The sequence below is a fragment of the Rhamphochromis longiceps genome, linkage group LG10, assembly GCF_057381845.1.
Source record: "Rhamphochromis longiceps isolate RC_006_pf linkage group LG10, R_longiceps_female_GT1.1, whole genome shotgun sequence".
Taxonomy (NCBI): Eukaryota; Metazoa; Chordata; class Actinopteri; order Cichliformes; family Cichlidae; genus Rhamphochromis; species Rhamphochromis longiceps.
The window spans coordinates 22,509,181-22,527,085 of record NC_140566.1 but is presented as its reverse complement, the minus strand read 5'-3'; the positions used below and the strand labels follow the sequence as shown (position 1 = coordinate 22,527,085).

At 39.6% G+C, this 17,905-nt stretch overlaps 1 protein-coding gene across 2 annotated transcripts in view; it reads right to left on the bottom strand.

Annotated features, from left to right (window-relative positions):
- Window positions 1–297: 297 nt before the first annotated feature.
- Window positions 298–17,905, bottom strand: part of nsg2 (neuronal vesicle trafficking associated 2) — a 51,929-nt gene continuing 34,321 nt past the window's right edge. For both annotated transcript variants that reach the window (XM_085419658.1, XM_085419659.1), the window contains exons 4-5: window positions 7,290–7,400; window positions 298–1,740 (exon numbers count right to left, since the gene is read on the bottom strand). In XM_085419658.1, coding sequence (XP_085275784.1) covers window positions 1,546–1,740; window positions 7,290–7,400 — 306 coding nt within the window. In that variant the 3' untranslated portion in view covers window positions 298–1,545. The remainder of the gene's footprint in view (window positions 1,741–7,289; window positions 7,401–17,905) is intronic.

Sequence of the window (17,905 nt, the reverse complement as noted above, 5' to 3'; positions counted from 1 at the left end):
AGACTATAGAGACATGTAATATATCCAGTAGTTATTATTCATACAGGTATTTTTTTCCTAATAATTTTATTTTACTGTCAATCACAGGTGCTCATTATTATAGCAGACAAATTTGCCCCACAGCTCTGGAAACTTTAACAACGTGGTTTGAATCCGAGTATGTACATCTCAATAACATAACATGGTGCAAAAAAGCCGTCGCTCTCTTTCACGATGCTCTGCCTCGGGCCCACATTAGACGCCGTGTGAGCGCTAAAGAGACGCGGCGGTGAGCGGGACTGACAGACACACTCGGCACAGGTCACAGCTTGTTTTATTTTGAATTCGAACCAAGAGAAGAGGGACAAGGATACACACGGATAAATTACACCAGGTATCGCTACATATCAACTAACAACATCACAACATCTCATTAAAGCGCTCTTGACAACAGATCCAACATTACCAAATTGAAAAAAAATTAATAATAATAAGAGTGCAGGAGGAGAACTCGGCTGCAGCTGAAGCCCATCCATAAATAGAACAATACACAGTGGCAAATAAAGAGTTTTGGCAAGAGACAGTTGTATGCACAATATCTTGTTTCCCATCTGCAACATTGTGTTTAATGAAGCTACAAGACTGGCAACTGAAGCAATATGTAGTTCACATAAAGGAATTGTACTAATTTTTAAAAAAAGGAGAAGAAGAAAAACTCCCTAAAGCTACTACAATGCATACACACAACCTAGCCTGAATGCACATCTTTATGTACAGCTTAGCTCACTGCAGGATCTCAGGATTTAAAATGTATGGCACATCACATTTAAAATGTTCTTCTTCTTGTGTATGAGCGATTAAACAGCAATGAAGGGGGGGGGAAAGTCGTTCGGTCAAGTCAGAACTGACGCGGGCCTTGGCCTCAGACAGACCAGCTGAAGCTTTGACACATTTTGGGTGATACGCCTGTGTAGTTTTTGACAGGTATGCCTGAGGTTGCCTAGTCTGCACAAAAAAAGCTAGAAAGAAGAGGGGCTGAGAATGACTATACAGTAACTACAGTATACACACTGGGGAAAATATGACTTCAAACTTCAGAGACTCGCACAAAGAAGCGTGAATCTCAGCGTCAACTCGTGCCTTCGTACAAAGAGTTACCTGGTAATCACATACAAAACATCCATAGATTACAGTAAAAAATAAATAATCATGATAGTCAATGAATAATCATTTTGAGGAAGGGAGTAAACAAGATAACAAGAGAGCAGACTGCAGGTGGATGTGGGTGTACGTCAGCAGATGATGATAACCTCAACAGAGTAAGAGATCGGATGCCCCTCGATAAGAATGAGCACATAAAAGAGCAGACAAGTTAATCTGAATACAAATGTGCTTGTGGGGTTTAATGTCTGCATGCACGATTTCACTCTATATATGTACTCTTGTGTGAATCTGTCTCTTTTGTCTACAAGTCTAAATATTCACTGACATGTTGTCGGCCTGTGTCTGCATGTACGTCTTCATGTCTGCATGTGTGTCTTTACATCCTTTAACCATTCAGCTAACTCAGTGGCCCTCACCGCCACTCGGGGGTTTGGCGTCGCGCCCTCCTGACCCTCCAGGCAGCCAGGGGGAGACAGAGTGCGAGGTGGTCTGCTTGGCCATGCTGTAGTGGCTGATCACTGTATAGAAACGGCCCCTGGAGTTGGCATCCTGGGCAGCGTAGTAGGCCTCAAGAGAGGCTGGGATACACCGCTTGTGCTGTAGGGGGAACAACAGTGAGGTTGGTGTGATTTAGCAGGAGAGTAACATGCTAATTAAAAACTCTACTGAATCATTTACAGAGTTAAAGCAATGAAACCTGAAGGAAAACATTAAAATCCCAACTTCAATTACAATCCAGGCAAAATGTGTTTATACCACATTTATTAAGTTTTTACACTGATTGTATACTTAGCATTGGCCACATCAGAAATATTCAAAGATAACACTACATCAAGGAAAAACAGGTACGGTGCTGCTACTGTACTATAATCACTTGTGCTCCAGTTCTGACAGAGACTAGAAACAGAGATGTCCCATATTAGCTTCTAGCATATTAGCGTTAAATCCTTCTGCTCACAAGCAAAGGTTTTAAATAACCAGGTCCAGTAAAGACCTCATAGTCCCATTTTATCCTAATAGCACATTCTAAACGAGCTGACAGCTCTGCCTCCCAATCTAAAAGTGGACCCGACTCCCAGTTTGGGTCTGGGAGACAGCTCTGCTTTTAAGACAAGACTTAAAGCTTTCCTCTTTCCTCTTAAAGCTTATAGCTAGTTGTTTAACTCTGGTTTTCTCTCAGAGTGTGTATCTTTTGTCCCAGAAGCTTGGAAAGAAAAGCATCTGGACTTCTTTAAGTTACTTGAAGCCGTTTCACCTCTCATCTGAGAAGCTTTTTCAGTTCTAAGGGAAATTGGTGGAGAGTCCCAGATTTTAAGCCCTATGGGAGGGTCCCCAAGTGGGTCATGGACCTCCTATTGATCCTCTACCTAATCACACTAACCAAGGTGTGAAAATGGGTATGGGACAGAGAAGACAGGTGGTTTGAAAGAGGAGTGAAAGCAGCCATCTATGTCCACTGTGAACGACCCTCCTTGAACAGAGGCGGTGGTTTACAACACCAACTGTCTGCCATCTAAAATCCAGTTTTGAGATCCCTTTCCAGACGCCTTAACGCCCACTCACACCCTGGGCCAATTGACCTCAGGAAATCACATGATAGGGTGGGGCTCAATGAGTTCAGCCGAAAATTTGGCTGATTGTGACCTACACCCGTTTTCACACCTTGGCTTGACACTCTTGGGGACAATCCCATAGGGTTTAAAATCTGGGACTCTTCACCAGTTGCTCTTAGAACTGAAGAAGCTTCTTGGATGAGATGTGAAATGTCTTCAAGCAACTTAAAGAAATCCAGACACTTTTCTTTCCAAGCCCCTTAGACAATATACACAACTTTCTCCCCACAAATTTTAAGTATACTCTTCTCTATTTGTACTAAGTTTGTGCAGAAGAGACAGAAAAAAAGATTAATAATATTGCCACAACATAAATCTTCTGGTGGCATTTGACATAATACAATCAGGGTCTTATGAAAGGATGAGAAACCCACTGTAATATATAATAAGAACAAGGTAATTATCTCATGTTTTCTAATACTTTTTGTTAGAACACTGAACACACACAGTAATATTGTCTCTTATTAGGTAAGTCACAGTGAAATTGTGTGTACTCTGTCACATTAATGATTTTTTAGTTACCACATTACCTCATTGAAATACCTTATTTATTAAGCAGTTACCTTTTTACATTTTCTATGTAAATAACTGTATGTTTGCTCTGTTATCTGATGGTGTAGCCGACCAGCTACAGCTTTCATTATACATTGTAAAATGTCAATAAAAGGCTTCTATTTCTGATTCTAATATTAGTTGTAATAAGGAGGTAAAGTCAGAAGACACAAGAAGACGCCTAAAGCTCTGCATAAGATTTATAGGTCAGTGTGCTCCAGTGTGTACCCATTTAAAGCCTCACATAGTTGTGCTGTGTGTGGCACACTGTGTGAGCAGGCGTGTCTTTCTATTGACACCTTTCCACCTTGTGAATGTGGATGTGACACTGCTAATAATACCTCAGCAGACTGCAGTCAGAGCCCCTGCAGAGGTTGTGGGCCTCAAACTAGATTTATTCCACCTTAAAGACTACATCTGTCTAGAGACACAGACTTGCAAGGTGACCTCTTACAAGGTAGAGTAAAACTTATAAGTAGAGGGCAGTAGAAATCAGCAGAAAAGAGGCTGTCTGTATCCATACACTGTAAAACCTAAAACAGACTGTTGCATAAGGACATCAGTGTGAAACATTTTCTTTTACGACCTCAGCCGTAATGATCAGGAGTCAGTCATAATGTGGTAATTACCATAAAATATTCAGCATGTCTGATTTTTCTAATTTTCATCTAATTGTCAACCAAGCTATTAACATATGATAGAGGACTACATTAAGTGTCTTTTTGGCTTCTGTGTCAAAGAATAAAAGCAGAAAATTACACCGGTCATAACAAAATCATTGACGCCATTGATGGATTATTGCCTGTCAGATAAGCCTCATCAGCCTCTTCGGTTAACATGAACTCAGAAATGAATAAAAGTAGGGCAGAAGTTTTTTTTCTTCACCCAGGGGAGACTGCGCTCACCTCTATTTCCTGATTTAGATAGGTGGGACGTTAGAGAAGAGCGGACAGGATTCTGCAGTTTATATGGCAGAGCAAATATTTGCCAACACGAATGGCCAATGACAGAGAAATTTATTGTGAAATTTTAGAAAAATACTTGGATGCTCCAGTTTCTCCTGCTGTCAGGGGAGGAACAACAGAAAAACAAAAAAAGGAATGGAAAGAAAATCTCATTATGGTGACATGTCGTAGCTGGACCTTAAAATATTCTTCACAGCTCATGCCTTCTTCAGGATGTAGCACGAATGAGCTGAAGGGGATGTATGTACAGGAGAGGCATGAGCACGCGAGCATATAATCAAACAACAGCTGCTCCACCTCCAAAACAATTTGATCCTATGAGCCTATTGATTTTGCACACGCTGAGATATCTTTCAGTTACACAGATGCTCAAAAACAACAGCAACGACCAAACAAAGAGGAAAAAATGATAAATGAGAACCACACATGTGACACCGCAGAGTATTGAACATTTTGGTGTTAAAGAACAGCACATATATTGATTTAAACAACAGTAACACACAAAGACGACATAAACCACACAATCATCACAAAAATAACTAAAATCTCTTCCTTAAAGACCTGGATCCATAGCTTACCATTGCTAAATCCAAAATGTTTTACAGTGTTAATGTGTGATGCATTAACATCATCACACATTTTTATGTTCTCACTCCTCAAACAAGCACATCAACTTTCTCCACTTGGCTATCTTTGCACATTAAAAAAAAAGCTTTCACACATCAATAAACCAGAAAATCTTTGCTGAGGGCTCACAGTTTCTTTTAATGGGGGCTTAAAATCAATATACCTCATGGATAGCTGAGTGTTTAAGAAGATTTTGTGCTGATGAGAGATTTGGAAAAGCAGGTTCAAGAAATAACATCCAGATTTTGTACCTATGAGCATAAACCGAGGCTGCAATAGCTAGGATGTGTTTAGAAAGCAATGTGCAACTAAAAATACTCACGTCTCAGTTCGATTAAGCAAATCATTTAATTGAACCCTATCTGATAACCCTGGGTGGTCTGAGGTTAAATATATCATTACTCCTTTGCCTGAGCAAACCATCTACTGTGAGGCTTCTCACCAGGTCCTGTAAAGGTCCCGTGTGACAGTAATTCTGTGGTCTTTACACTGACTCCCTGTAAAGTTTGGGGCTCAGTGTGAGACTTTGGTAATCACTTTCAGAGCGCTTCATGGTCAGACGCTTCCCCTAGTGAACTTCTCCATCCACGCGTAACTAATAAGCCTCTGAGGTCAGCTAATCAGTGCATTTGGTGGTACCTCGATCTAGGTCAAGGACAAACTCAGACGGCGCTTTTTGGTTTGTGGCTCCCAAGTTGTAGAACTCGATTTAATTCGACTTCAGCTCTGTGGACACTGTCTACACCTTTAAAAAGAAGCTTATGACCCACCTATGCAGGATTGCTTCTATCTACTTTTATCCATTCATAGCATTTTAATTGTTGTTTATATTGCCACACACTTTGCAACATTTATTCTTGAAAAGTGCTACATAAACAAACGTCACTTACTTAAATCTTTCCCAATCCACCCATGACTACACTCGGTAATGCACCATCCATAGGAGACAAGCTTTTAAGCAGTACACACCAGGATCCAAACAAAGAACGTGGCTAAACAAAAAGGCTTTGGAAACCTTGTGAGAATTTCACTTAGAGCAAGACATCTGCTACTGAAGAAAACACAGCAGAGCTTCATCATTTGTGTGTTACCTACTATTTACATCTGGATGCGTCTTTGTGGACTAAAAGAAAATTAAGCGACTGTATGTGAGGTGATGGGAGACACTTTGGACCCAAATCTTAAGAAGGACATAGATTATAGGGCTGTTCTTACTGCTGTTCTTTATTACTAAAAGGTTTAATTTTCTGTATGCTTAAGACTTGAAGACCATGCTTTGAACACTGCAAGTATTTTTTTTTCTTAGTGCATGCATAATTAATAGGAGTGAATGTCTAAACAATGGAAGAGTTTTGGAGGTATGCTGATGTGCCTTACTAATTAACTGAACACAGAGGTGGGAAGTACCGAAGTACAAATACTTCTATATTTTACTTAGGTAGAGTTTTCAGGTACCTCTGACTGAGCACGTGCTGCATATTTTGATCAGTGTATTCTTATGACAATGCACTGCAGCAAAAAGATGTCAATATAATACAAATTTAATCGAATTATGGTTAAAATCTCGCTCTTTATTGATTGATTAAACATCAGATCATTTTGTACATCCCACTTGACATCCTGTGAGCATGACTTCCAGTTCAAAGCCTAAATTCAAGGGGTTTAACAAACATATTGCATTAACTATTTAGAAATTAGTTCAGAAACTCAAAAGTATTTAGATAATATGATACAGGGATTGTTTTGGGGTTTTTTTTTATACAAGGACTCATTTACCTGTAGTAGGCTAAAACCTGATATTAGGTTATCCAAAATATTACAATATTCACAGAGGAATGAATGGGCAGTTTGAAGAAGTGCACCTCGATAGGCATGATAAACCAAATGACATTATATTATGTGGGGCTTTTACTTGACTCTGTGTCTCCTTTTGAGACCAACCAGATTAATTCAGACAAGTGCTATAGAAGTAGTGAAAAACCACAGTGCTATTGAGATTATTCATCTCTTCTTGACATGATCCTATTTAAGATGTGACAGATGTGTTTCCACTTGATATATTACCTGGAAATCTCCAAGACAGGAAAATATCTACTGTAGAATACTGATAACCCTCAAATATGTTGTTTTGGAGAAAAGGAAGAAGGTAGTCCAAGTATTCACAAAAGGCATGAAGGTGCAAAAATTAAGATAGACATATTAATAAAAAAAAAATGCTAAGAAATGGCTCAATAATAATAAGTTATCGTGTGCTGCAGGCTTGCTCAGCACTGAAGAGGCTAATCTACAACCCACATTCCAGCACAAACCAGCTACTGTGTTAAACACCTCTCCTAATAAATGTGCTGCTGAGCAATAAAATGAAACACTGGCCGTTTATGGGTATTACCTTATAAATGAATCCATCTGGGCAGGCGTGGTCGTAGGTGAAGGCTTTATAAACCACCAGGAACACAATGCAGGCAAGGAAGGCCAAGGCCAGGATGATCAGAATCGTCACCTGCAGGGAGGACAAACACTGGTCAGAGCAATAATGGACGATTGTAGTTTTCGTGAGGCAGGTTTAGGGTTAGACAGCGAGAAAGATTGAGCGTGTGCACCAGTGCGTGTCTACATGTGTGTGTGTAGTCATGACAAATGGTAAGATGTTGTTGACTGAGGTCAAAAGCTCCTCAAGGCAAGGTGTTCCTGTTGAAATGTGTGATGAATGACTCAAGTGGTGACACTATTAAAAAGTACCTTGTTTCCACGGTGACAATGCTGCAAAGATAAGACATTAAGTGAGCGAGGTAAATCACTGTTCTGTTTACCTTTGTTCAGGTATATATGTGTGTTTCTCTGATACAGTACATGCATATTTTGCACCAACACCTTTGTCACTAAAAGGTCTCTTTTTTTTTTCTTTCAAAAACTCAGTTTGAATCAAAGCTCTTTTCTGTTCAAGCATCCCAGTAAGCTGTGACAGGTGTGACAGCGAGCCTCCACATACCATCCCTGGCCTGTCGTGCTACATATCCATCTAGATCGCTTTGGTGTGAATTACCCACCTTCGAAGACCTTGCTGTAGAAATGTCTGCCCTCTCTTGGTTGTAATGAAACTGGCACTTGGTTTATAAACCCACAATCCATGCTGAGAGCAATTTCATGTGGGAACTATTTCTAACAAACTACACCCACCAGTTGTATCAGTGCATAGCAAAAAGCGAATATCTACCCACGGCGAGAGGCTGTGTTCATGACAGGATGTAAATATTAGTGACCACACACTGCAGAACTACAGTATAATGTTAGTGAGCTGGATGCTTGTTTTACTTGGCAGTCAACCCACAACAGGGTAATTTAGATGGGTAAACAGTGTTACAGATAAAAGGAAAAGCAGGTAAAATTGATTTGGGGATAATGACCCCTTCAATTTTTGTCATCATCTGAATTCATTGTCTTTTTCCTGTCTTCCTCCATCCACCCCCAGTTGGGGGTAGAAGATTTAGATTTGTTCTGTTTGTGCATGATGTATTGTATATGTTGTTTTAGACTGCTGTATGTGAAGCAAATTAGCCCACAATGATATGGCATTAAATTGGTCCTGAAAGATACGTATCTATGAATTCTTATTTCATAGATCGAACAAGGTGCTGGAAACATTCCTAACAGGCCTGACGGCATCACGCAGTTGCTGTACAACCCTTATACAAATTGTGTATTTCACCAAAAAGGTGGCCTCTGGTGACTGTGAAAAACATTTGATTACAGTGAACTATTGCTATGTTCAAGAAACTATTCTAAGTTAGTTTAAGACATCAGAAGATGGGTACACTGTGGTCATAAAGGACTGTACATTGTCAGAAACAACACTCAGGTAGGCTGTGGCATTTCACCCTCTATCACCCAGGACTTACACTTAGTATAAGTAATTTTGGCTGTAAAACTATTTTAAAAATCTAATCTTTTAGGAACCATTTGAATGTTTTCCTCAGCCCAGAATAGTTGAGGAGTTACGGTAATGTGAAGTGCACATGGTAAAATCTAGGCAGAGCTGATTTTTCCGTCTGTGTTCAGACGGCAGAACCTAATGAATGCTTTATGCTACTGTGATACATCAAAAATCCCTGTAAAGCTCGTCTTTTCTTCTTTCTGAAGCCATTTTAATTTAATCTGTAGCACAAACAGTAAAAGAATGACAGTTAGTTAAAGAGCACCTGTAAAAAGAGCCAGGGTTAAACAATGCTTAGCTGGTACTAAAGGGCCCAAAGTGTGCCAAGAAAACCTCCTCCATGCCATTACATCACCACTAGCAGCCTGAATTGCTTAACAGGGCAGGATGGATCCATGCTTTCATGTTCTTTACACCAGATTTTCCATTTTTCTAAAGTAGAACAGTATTGTTTTTTTCTGTTTGCTTGTTTTGTTTTTATCCATGGAGATATGCTGCAGTCACTCTGTTGTTAAAAATGCTATCGATTGGTTTTTGGACGTCTTGTCTGTGAGTCATCCACGTGAATCAATCAGAACCCTTCCTGCCACCAAACCTGCGCTAATTGTCAGCGCACTTGAGTTAGTGAATTTGCCCACCATTTAATTTCTGAAATTCTCCAGCTGCTCACTGCCAAAAGCAGAAGAAAGAAAAGTGCCCTTCATTTTTCACTGTAAATAACAGGGTGCACAAAAGAGAATTATAAATTGCATATTCTTGATCTCAATGAAATATAATTTAAAAGAAAAGAAATGAAACAAAGCATAATGTTTGGGTCAGTTTCAATAACAAGGGCCAATGAAATGTTATCAGCCTGGACAAGCACTTGTATGGAATCAAAAACATTATGCAGTGTGAAAAATGCCCAAATATCAGCCCAAAGCAGAGCTAATCGAAAATGATGGAAGTAATGCATTTATTTCTGCATGCTGATGCAAATGTGTAGTTTGATGTGTGAAATATTCATTTCCCTGGCAGGCTAGACAATGTTGTAGTAAAGTAGATTAACATATAAAAGGATTTGTTTCCTCCTACTTTCTACTTGACACCCTGATTGGGTGCTTCTGAGTGAACATTTAATTAGAATTATGCAAATGGAGTACAAAGGATAGCTGTAGGTAAGTGTGAGCTGAATGAACATAGCTGTATCTCCTAAAAAAAAAAGAAAAACGTTAATATTAAAAGTCAGAGTTATCCCAGGGAGTCAGCTGAAATATGGACTCTTCCATAATGGATGAACGTATCTAATTTTCTCTTTTCATTTCTAGACCAATGTTAAAGCCCGATTTACTGCTGTGTATACAATCTGTCACAGCGAGATGTCAGAGCAATTACGCGCGGTTGTAATCATCAGTCTCCATCAGCGTTATGCGGGTGAACAGTGACACGCAAGCTAAGTGACTGTTTACTTGGTGTCAACCGGGGGACACGACTCTCAGCCTCGGTTGCTGCTGACACTTTTTGTAAATTACATCTCCCGCACTGCTAAACGTGAAAAGAATGCGCTGAAAGTCATAGCTAACTCGTATTTAGGGAGCAGCGGCAGACGTGGAGTGACTGACGAAGGACCCACCCCCTTTTTTTGAAGTCCTGAATAGCGATGCACATGAAACGGGCTTATTAAGAAGAAGGATTACTGTAAAGCTCCTCATATCATGAAGAAAGCAATGTGAGTTGCTCATGCATGTGGGCTTTAAAACTTAAAAACTCTGAAGCATGAAAAGAAGGCTGGAGTCTGAAGAGATCTGCACTTCTGTGTGCTGCTAAAAATGGAGGGAATTTAAAGAGTCTTCATCCACGCGCTGGAACCGTTTGTCTGAAATAGTCATTTAGGGGATTATTTACTAAATGACACTTTTAAAATTAGGTCGTGACATATTACATACGTAAAACAGATTAGCGGGATTAACCCTTGCACCGAGTGTGTAGCGTTGATGTTTATGTTCAGTCTCTCTCTGATGTTAATTGTTGTTGGAGTGATGACTCAAGCAGGAATTTAGCCCACCCTCGGTGACAGAAATGATCGCCCTAAAATCCCTGTTGATGCAGCTGCTGTGGCCATGTGGTGTGCAAATCCATTAAAAATCTATCCTGACCTTTCTCCATTATTCATAATCTGGCTGAACTCTGCAGTAAACCTTAGAAGGTTCAGCTGAGGGAAGTCGACTCCCTCCATGCATGTAATGGCTTCAAACTTCTATTTACTGTCTTACTGTAATATTTCGCTGCTATAGGATGACACTACTGTACTCATGTATCTGATCTGAGCGTAACAAAATGCGCATTTATGGAACAGAACAAGCTACACCAGAACATAACAGAGCAGAGAAAGGCTTTTTTTGATTTGATCACTACAAAACTATAATTATTCTAGCAAGGCACCCACATCAGCGTCATCCCATTTTCTTCTCAGTATACTCAATGTGACTGTTTTGTCACTAGCACTTCAGTATGTGTCATACTACACTACTATCACCACCAACACAACCACCATCCCGTTTGCTGTGCAAAACAGATAACAGACAAACGCTTGTTTGACTTGGATGCAGGTAGAGGCGCAGCATGTTGTTGCGCTTTGAATAAAGAACAGCGTGTCTTTAACAAGGATTGGCTTCATGAGCAGAGGCTGGGTGGCTACAGGTAACCGTGCCTGCTGGGGCTTTAATCACTTCACCTAATCCACCGTGGGGGTGGGGCCGAGGGAAAAAGACCTCGAACTGTCTGCATTTAAAACCACACAAAGCAAAATAAATAAATAAAAATAGATTTGACAAGCATCGCAGGCTTCCTGTGGATCCACACTGTTTGCTCACATGAAAGACTAATAAGAACTCATGAGTAAAGTAAGTACAACAACGTTGAGAAAAACAAACAAAACAAAAAAAAGAAAAAAAAAGAAAAAAGTTGCTGTAGACTTACCTGACGGACTTTCGTAATTGAAATCTCCACCACAGAGTTGCTCTATTAGACTGAGATCTGGTGACTGTGGAGGCCATTTGAGCACATTGAACTCATGTCATGCTCATCACCCAGTTTGAGATGACTTTTTTCATGTTTATTAGCATTTGCAACTTACATGTTTAAATAAAGATTTAATTTGTTCATTCAAAATCAAATCAAACAAATGAAGTCAGAAACTATCGGCATCATCTTCTTGGTAAATCTATTTCAAAAATACTGACGGCCTGTGATAGTTATTTTAAAATCCTATAGGTGATTTTCAGAAAATTTGACCTCTGACCTTGACAAAGTCACTGAGATTTCAACTCATCGCCTCGTTCTTCTGGGGTTACTGTGTTCACAAACTTGGGTGCCTGCCCACCTGTCATCCCAGTTGGGTGACGACAATACCTCATCAGCCTTTATGGCAGAGGGGTAAAAACGTTATTATAAAGAATAAACTAGAATGTAGTTTAAGACCATCCACTTGAGATAGTTTCCTCAATCTGTTGACCTGTTTGGCATTTTTGCTCAAAATGGCCTGCAGGTCATTTTTCTTTCAATCAGGCTTAAAGATATTTATATTTATATATCTATAATCTTGTACTTCCCTATCTGCCTTTTATTCTTCTCTACAACAGGCAGCTGTCGACAGTTGTGAATTTCAGAGAAAGACAAAAAACAAAGCAGATTATAAAAGATCCATTAGGATTGTTCCTCTGCTCCCCGGCTTTCTCATCACTGACTGCAGATTACACATCTACAGTTTACCTGTTGTTTACCACATCTTTCATAACACACACACACACACACACCACATGCTTATTTTCTCAAACTCCCTTTGGATTGTAGAAAATAATTGATTGCGAGTGAGATATTTTCCACAAAATACATTTCTCTTTTATTATTTATGGCTGCACGGTGCATCACAAGTTCAAAGGCAGTGAGTTTTCTAAATAGATGTGCTTCTTCACAGTGTGTTTTCCCACCATTTGACATATGATTTCTCTCCTTTTTTTTTTTTTTTTCCGACGCCGTGCTAGGTTAAAATGCAACACACCACCCACACTCTCTGCTGTAAGTTGACAGGCCATATGGGGGGAGCAGACACCTCCTCACATTCGAGGAACAGAGGAGAATATGTAAGTGCGCGTCTAAGCAGGAGAGAAAAGAAAGGTGGGTGTGTGACAGGAGAGAGAAACGGCGCTGATAAAACAGATAACTAAGTGACAGAGGGAGCAAAGCGAGAAATAAAGAAAGAGATGACAAAGGCAATAAAGCAGCAGGCAAAAGGCAGACAGCGAATGACAGAGATCCAGGGGCAGATGGAGAATCTTGTTCCCTGTTTTGGTAGCAGGTGGCAGGGACAGACAGACACACAGAGAGGCAGGCGGGAGGGCAGCAAACGCAATGGGATATCAGTTGTTGCATCGATCAATACAGTGCTGAAGAAAGCATGAATAACTGCTTTTCATTCATCTTCCTATTACCCCTCTGACATCTTCTCAAGAGCAGCACAAAGGAAGCTCAATCTCTTAAATTTTCAACTATTATTTTCCGTTCAGCAGTGAGCTGAATGAATCTGCGCTCGCACGGGCATGTGGCGCTACAAGCATTAAAAACAGCCACGCTATCGAATGAGGACTGTTCGAATGCTAAAAAGTTTCACCTTAGCTGTAATATCTCAAACGCCCCAAGGGAAATTTTGTTGATTAATGAGATTAATTATGTTGTTGACAGGCTGAGTTAGTGCAGAGTGAAAGCCTCCCCTACAAAAATAAATTATTTTTTTTAAAAAGCTTAAAGGTCACTGGTCAGCGGCAAATGCCAGTATGTCAATCAGACTCAACATCCAAAAATAAAGGATGTGGGGAAGGACCCTTTAAAAGTCTGACTATAAACTTGAGCAGTGCTTTTTATCCATCGTAACGCAGCCCGTGGGTTAAATTCTGAAACTACATCACTAGAAAGAAATCAGACGAGGCAAAAAAAGAGCAATTAGACGACTTAAATGTCAAATATAAATATCCATGAAAGTTTCCAGATCAAAATCCTCTTTGAAACTCGGCTTGCTCTTCCTATTTGATGTGGTGTTCTTGTCACACATGCGGCACAACTAATAGGATTTAAGTACAGGTAGTCTTTGTCCAAATCCTTCTAGACTTGAAGTTTTATCACCTCGGTGACTAAAAGTTTATTACAAAGCTAAAATCACAATGCAAATCTTTACAGAATTTTCAGATTAAATCCAGAATCATCGGAACTTTAGTAACATTTTGTTTATGAGTAAGGTCAGAACAAGTGCGACTGGAACTGGACTTCTAACACTGACTCGTGGCAACAAAGTGGAAAAGAAAAACGGTATTTTTGCAATGAGGGCTGAATTTTTGTTGTTTATTGATCATGCTCCGTTGATAAGTAAGTACGTTAAGAATGTAAAAATACACAATTTAGCAAAGCTAATCTTTTATTTTTATATTTTTTCATATATTAACATTTCAGCCGTCTTTGGAAACATACGATCCAATCCAGCCTAAAGATATAAGAGCAGAGATGAACATGTGCCTAATCCAGAATAAAACCCTCACCTATATGTCACATGCACAATGCTTTAAGCCATGGATCAGCTAGCTACATATAATTTTAAATTAAATATTCTCTTATCCTCTTAAGGCAGTTCAGTAAGGCAGAAACTAATGAAATGTGTGAACGGATACCTTTTAAGGCATTTGGTTGGAAGCTATCACTGATAACTGAAAGATCACAGGTTGGACCCTCATGCAAAATACACCACTCAAACATACTCTTTCACTGTATGCGATATAAATGTGGACATGGCCATTATTACAATGATGACAGAAAATTACCGGAATACTTTGTCACTTCAAGGATGGTAGGTGATGTGGTTAAAATCATTGAAAAAGAAAAAATAGGAGCGGACGTCTAGTCTTCAGGCCATTTTATTAAACTTTAAGGTAAATACTGTTTTTAATCATATATAAAGTAATACTATCAGCACCACAGACACAATCTGTGTTAGCCCTGCGATAGACCAGCGATGTATCCAGGCTGTACCCTGGCTCTTGCTCTATGGAAGGTGTGACAGGCTACAGTATCCCCCGCCCCCAAGTGAGCCTGATAAGGATAAGTGGAACAGGATGGATGGATAAATCCTCACTTTCTTTCTTCCACTCTACTTTTAAGGTTTTGTTAAAACTCTTTTTCCAACTACAGTCGAGCCATGTTGTGCAGTATTTAGGAAGAACAGCTCTTCTTTCATGGATTTTCTTCTACTTGGATTTTGGCAATTGTGCCTTCTAATCCTGCACGCTGTTTTTCTCTCCAAAAAAACTCGGGTGAAAAATTCACTTTGTTTTTAGTATATACAACAAAGGCAAGCCTCAAAGCCAGCTCTGTTTGGGGAGTATCTGAGACAGGGCAGCGGGATGTCAAGGAGACCATGTAGGCGGATTTGGGCTCTCGAGAACTGGTTATCCGGTTGAGACGAGCGCAGCTTCAGCAGCAGAGCCCAAACACTCCACTGTCGAGTTGCATCATGTCTCAGACGAAAACACAAACTATTAAAATGCCAACCTGAGAAAACGCACGATTTTGCCCTGAATTGAGGTCAGCTGAGGTTTGCACAGAGGAGCAAGTCCCCCTACCCAGAGCACCCAGATTCCTTGAGGGAGGTCAACAAGTTACACTTGTTCGCTCTTTCTCAAAAACAATGACTAGAACATCTGCGTTGTGATTATTCATGCAGAAAACCTGCTGTTTTTCTCTGCATGTGAGGTGAATTTCTTACAAATTTTAAATAAAGGTCACTTTATTTATTCTGTATATTCATGACAGCAGTCTTTGATCACCAAACTCAAGTTTTACAGAAATATATGGCAAAAACGGCGCTGATTAAAACCTGAATTCTGTCTGGTATGAACAAATATAATCTCCCTCTTTCTGACTGTGCATATCCGGGGGTGAATGAGCTGCAAACATCTTGCACTTGCAATGTCCTCTGCGGCCTCCTGCATTAAAGCACAGCAAGAGTTGCTGAATTTTCTTTTTAACTGAACCAGGTTGGCGGTTGCAACGGATTGCAGGAACACGATGAAGAAGGCTTTGCATCCCTCGGATTATGTGCTGAAAGGAAAGTACACAAGCCAAGCACAGACTAGCAGTCTTTTAAAATCCTAACCCCCCCCCCCCCCTCCTCGCCCATGAAAAGAACATCACATGTGTAACAACTGCTTTATGCAGATTGTAGTCATCACAGTTTGAAATTTTCATCTTTTAATCATGTTAAACCACAGGACACACTTGCATATTAGTCATTTCCACTCATAATAATCAAAGATTTCTGATGTAATCTCAAAGGATCCAACAGCTCTCATGCTGTGTTCGAAGACTTATGTTCTGCTCACTAAAAGATAACGTAGCAGTGTCCACAGCCCATTTTTATGGAGACAAGCACAGCGTCTTTACACACTGGTATTTAAATGGGACATTTAGGATTATAGCAAGCTAACTTTAGCGATGATAAAGCCCTTTCTCAGGACTAATCTGTTATTCTTTTTGGATGTGTGTCTATAGACAATGTCATTGTTAATTTTTCACCTCCTCGTCTGTTTGCTGTAAGATGTGTCATTAGAGAGCATCAAACTTTTCTCACTCAGAATCCACAAGCTCAGCAGCGAGTGTGACAGTGCATGTTCAGCGGGAGATGAGTGCTAATTATGATAATGCATCCCAATTAGGCGAGGTCTCTATGGAGACAGAACTTCAAAGGTTTTGCCTGTATGCACTGCGTATTAGTTAGAGATGTTACACGGAGGAGAAGGTTCTTAGAGTATAGAGTCCAAATCAAATAGCAGGTGGGTTAGAATAAAAAGAAATGACAGAAATAAAAATGGACAGAAAGGGTGAAAGAGGCCAAAAAAAACAAACAAACCCACAACGTAAAAAACAACTGAATAAAAGTCCAGAAACCTGTTTTCCCTAAAATGTGAGTCTACAGTCCACCGGAAAGAGAGCCACTAATCAGTAATGATAACAAATCTGAATGCACCCTCAATAATATGAACACACAAAAACACTTAAATGCTAATCATGAATCCGTAGTAAATCCCTGAGGAGACTGAAATTCTCGATTAGGTTTGCTAATCAGCTCCTACTCTGCTAGATGAAGATGCTGCAGGAGAGGAGATATTATTAACCCTTTAAGACCTACCATAGAACCAAGTTCGCCAGAGCTTATATTATATTTTTACATGCTGTGGAGCCATTTTTGGGAGCATTTCAAGTTGCTATACATCAATACAACCATTATAGCCCAAACTTTAATAATATGTCTGCATTAGGTGCATAGTAATTACATAAATTGCAAAAAAGTGCAATAAACTACAAAAAAATTGAAAATCGTTTTTGTTTTTTTAACATATATTTCTAGTTAGAGAAATTTAAGAGGCTTATCCCTCAAAACTGTAAATACAAAAAAGTTACACAAACTAGTTTCCCACCACAGGAAATTTATTTTGAGTGTCTTCATAGTTTTATTTTTGAAATACACCAATTTTTATATACTGCAGGAAAAACGAAAATAAATATTATAGTGCAAATTTGCAAAATAACAGCATATGCATCAAAATAAACTATTTCCAGCAGTGCAATATGAGTCTTAAGCATCCCAGAAACGACACAGAAAGTCATAAAGTCAAACATAACTTTTTAAAACACATAACAAGTAAAACACAAGCTCATAAGGCCCCGATCGTAAAAAACTACATTTCAGCAAAATGACGTCACTTCCGGTTTCGGGCAGGTCATGCGGTCATGTGATAGTTCGCGCTGATGGACGTAGGAAGTGTTACAAACAGCTGATGGATCGGCGAAGCGTGTTTCTGGAATATCATGTTTTTGTTGCTGCAAGTGATTTTTATGCAGTTTTTGCAAAGCTATATGTGGAAGGAAACTGTGACCTAGGACAAGCTGATGGCATAAGATGTAAGTACAACTCCTCCAGTTTCATATGCAAAAAAAATTATTGCGCTAGCTTACTTGGTTGCAGAGCTACCGGGATTTAAAAATAGTTACGC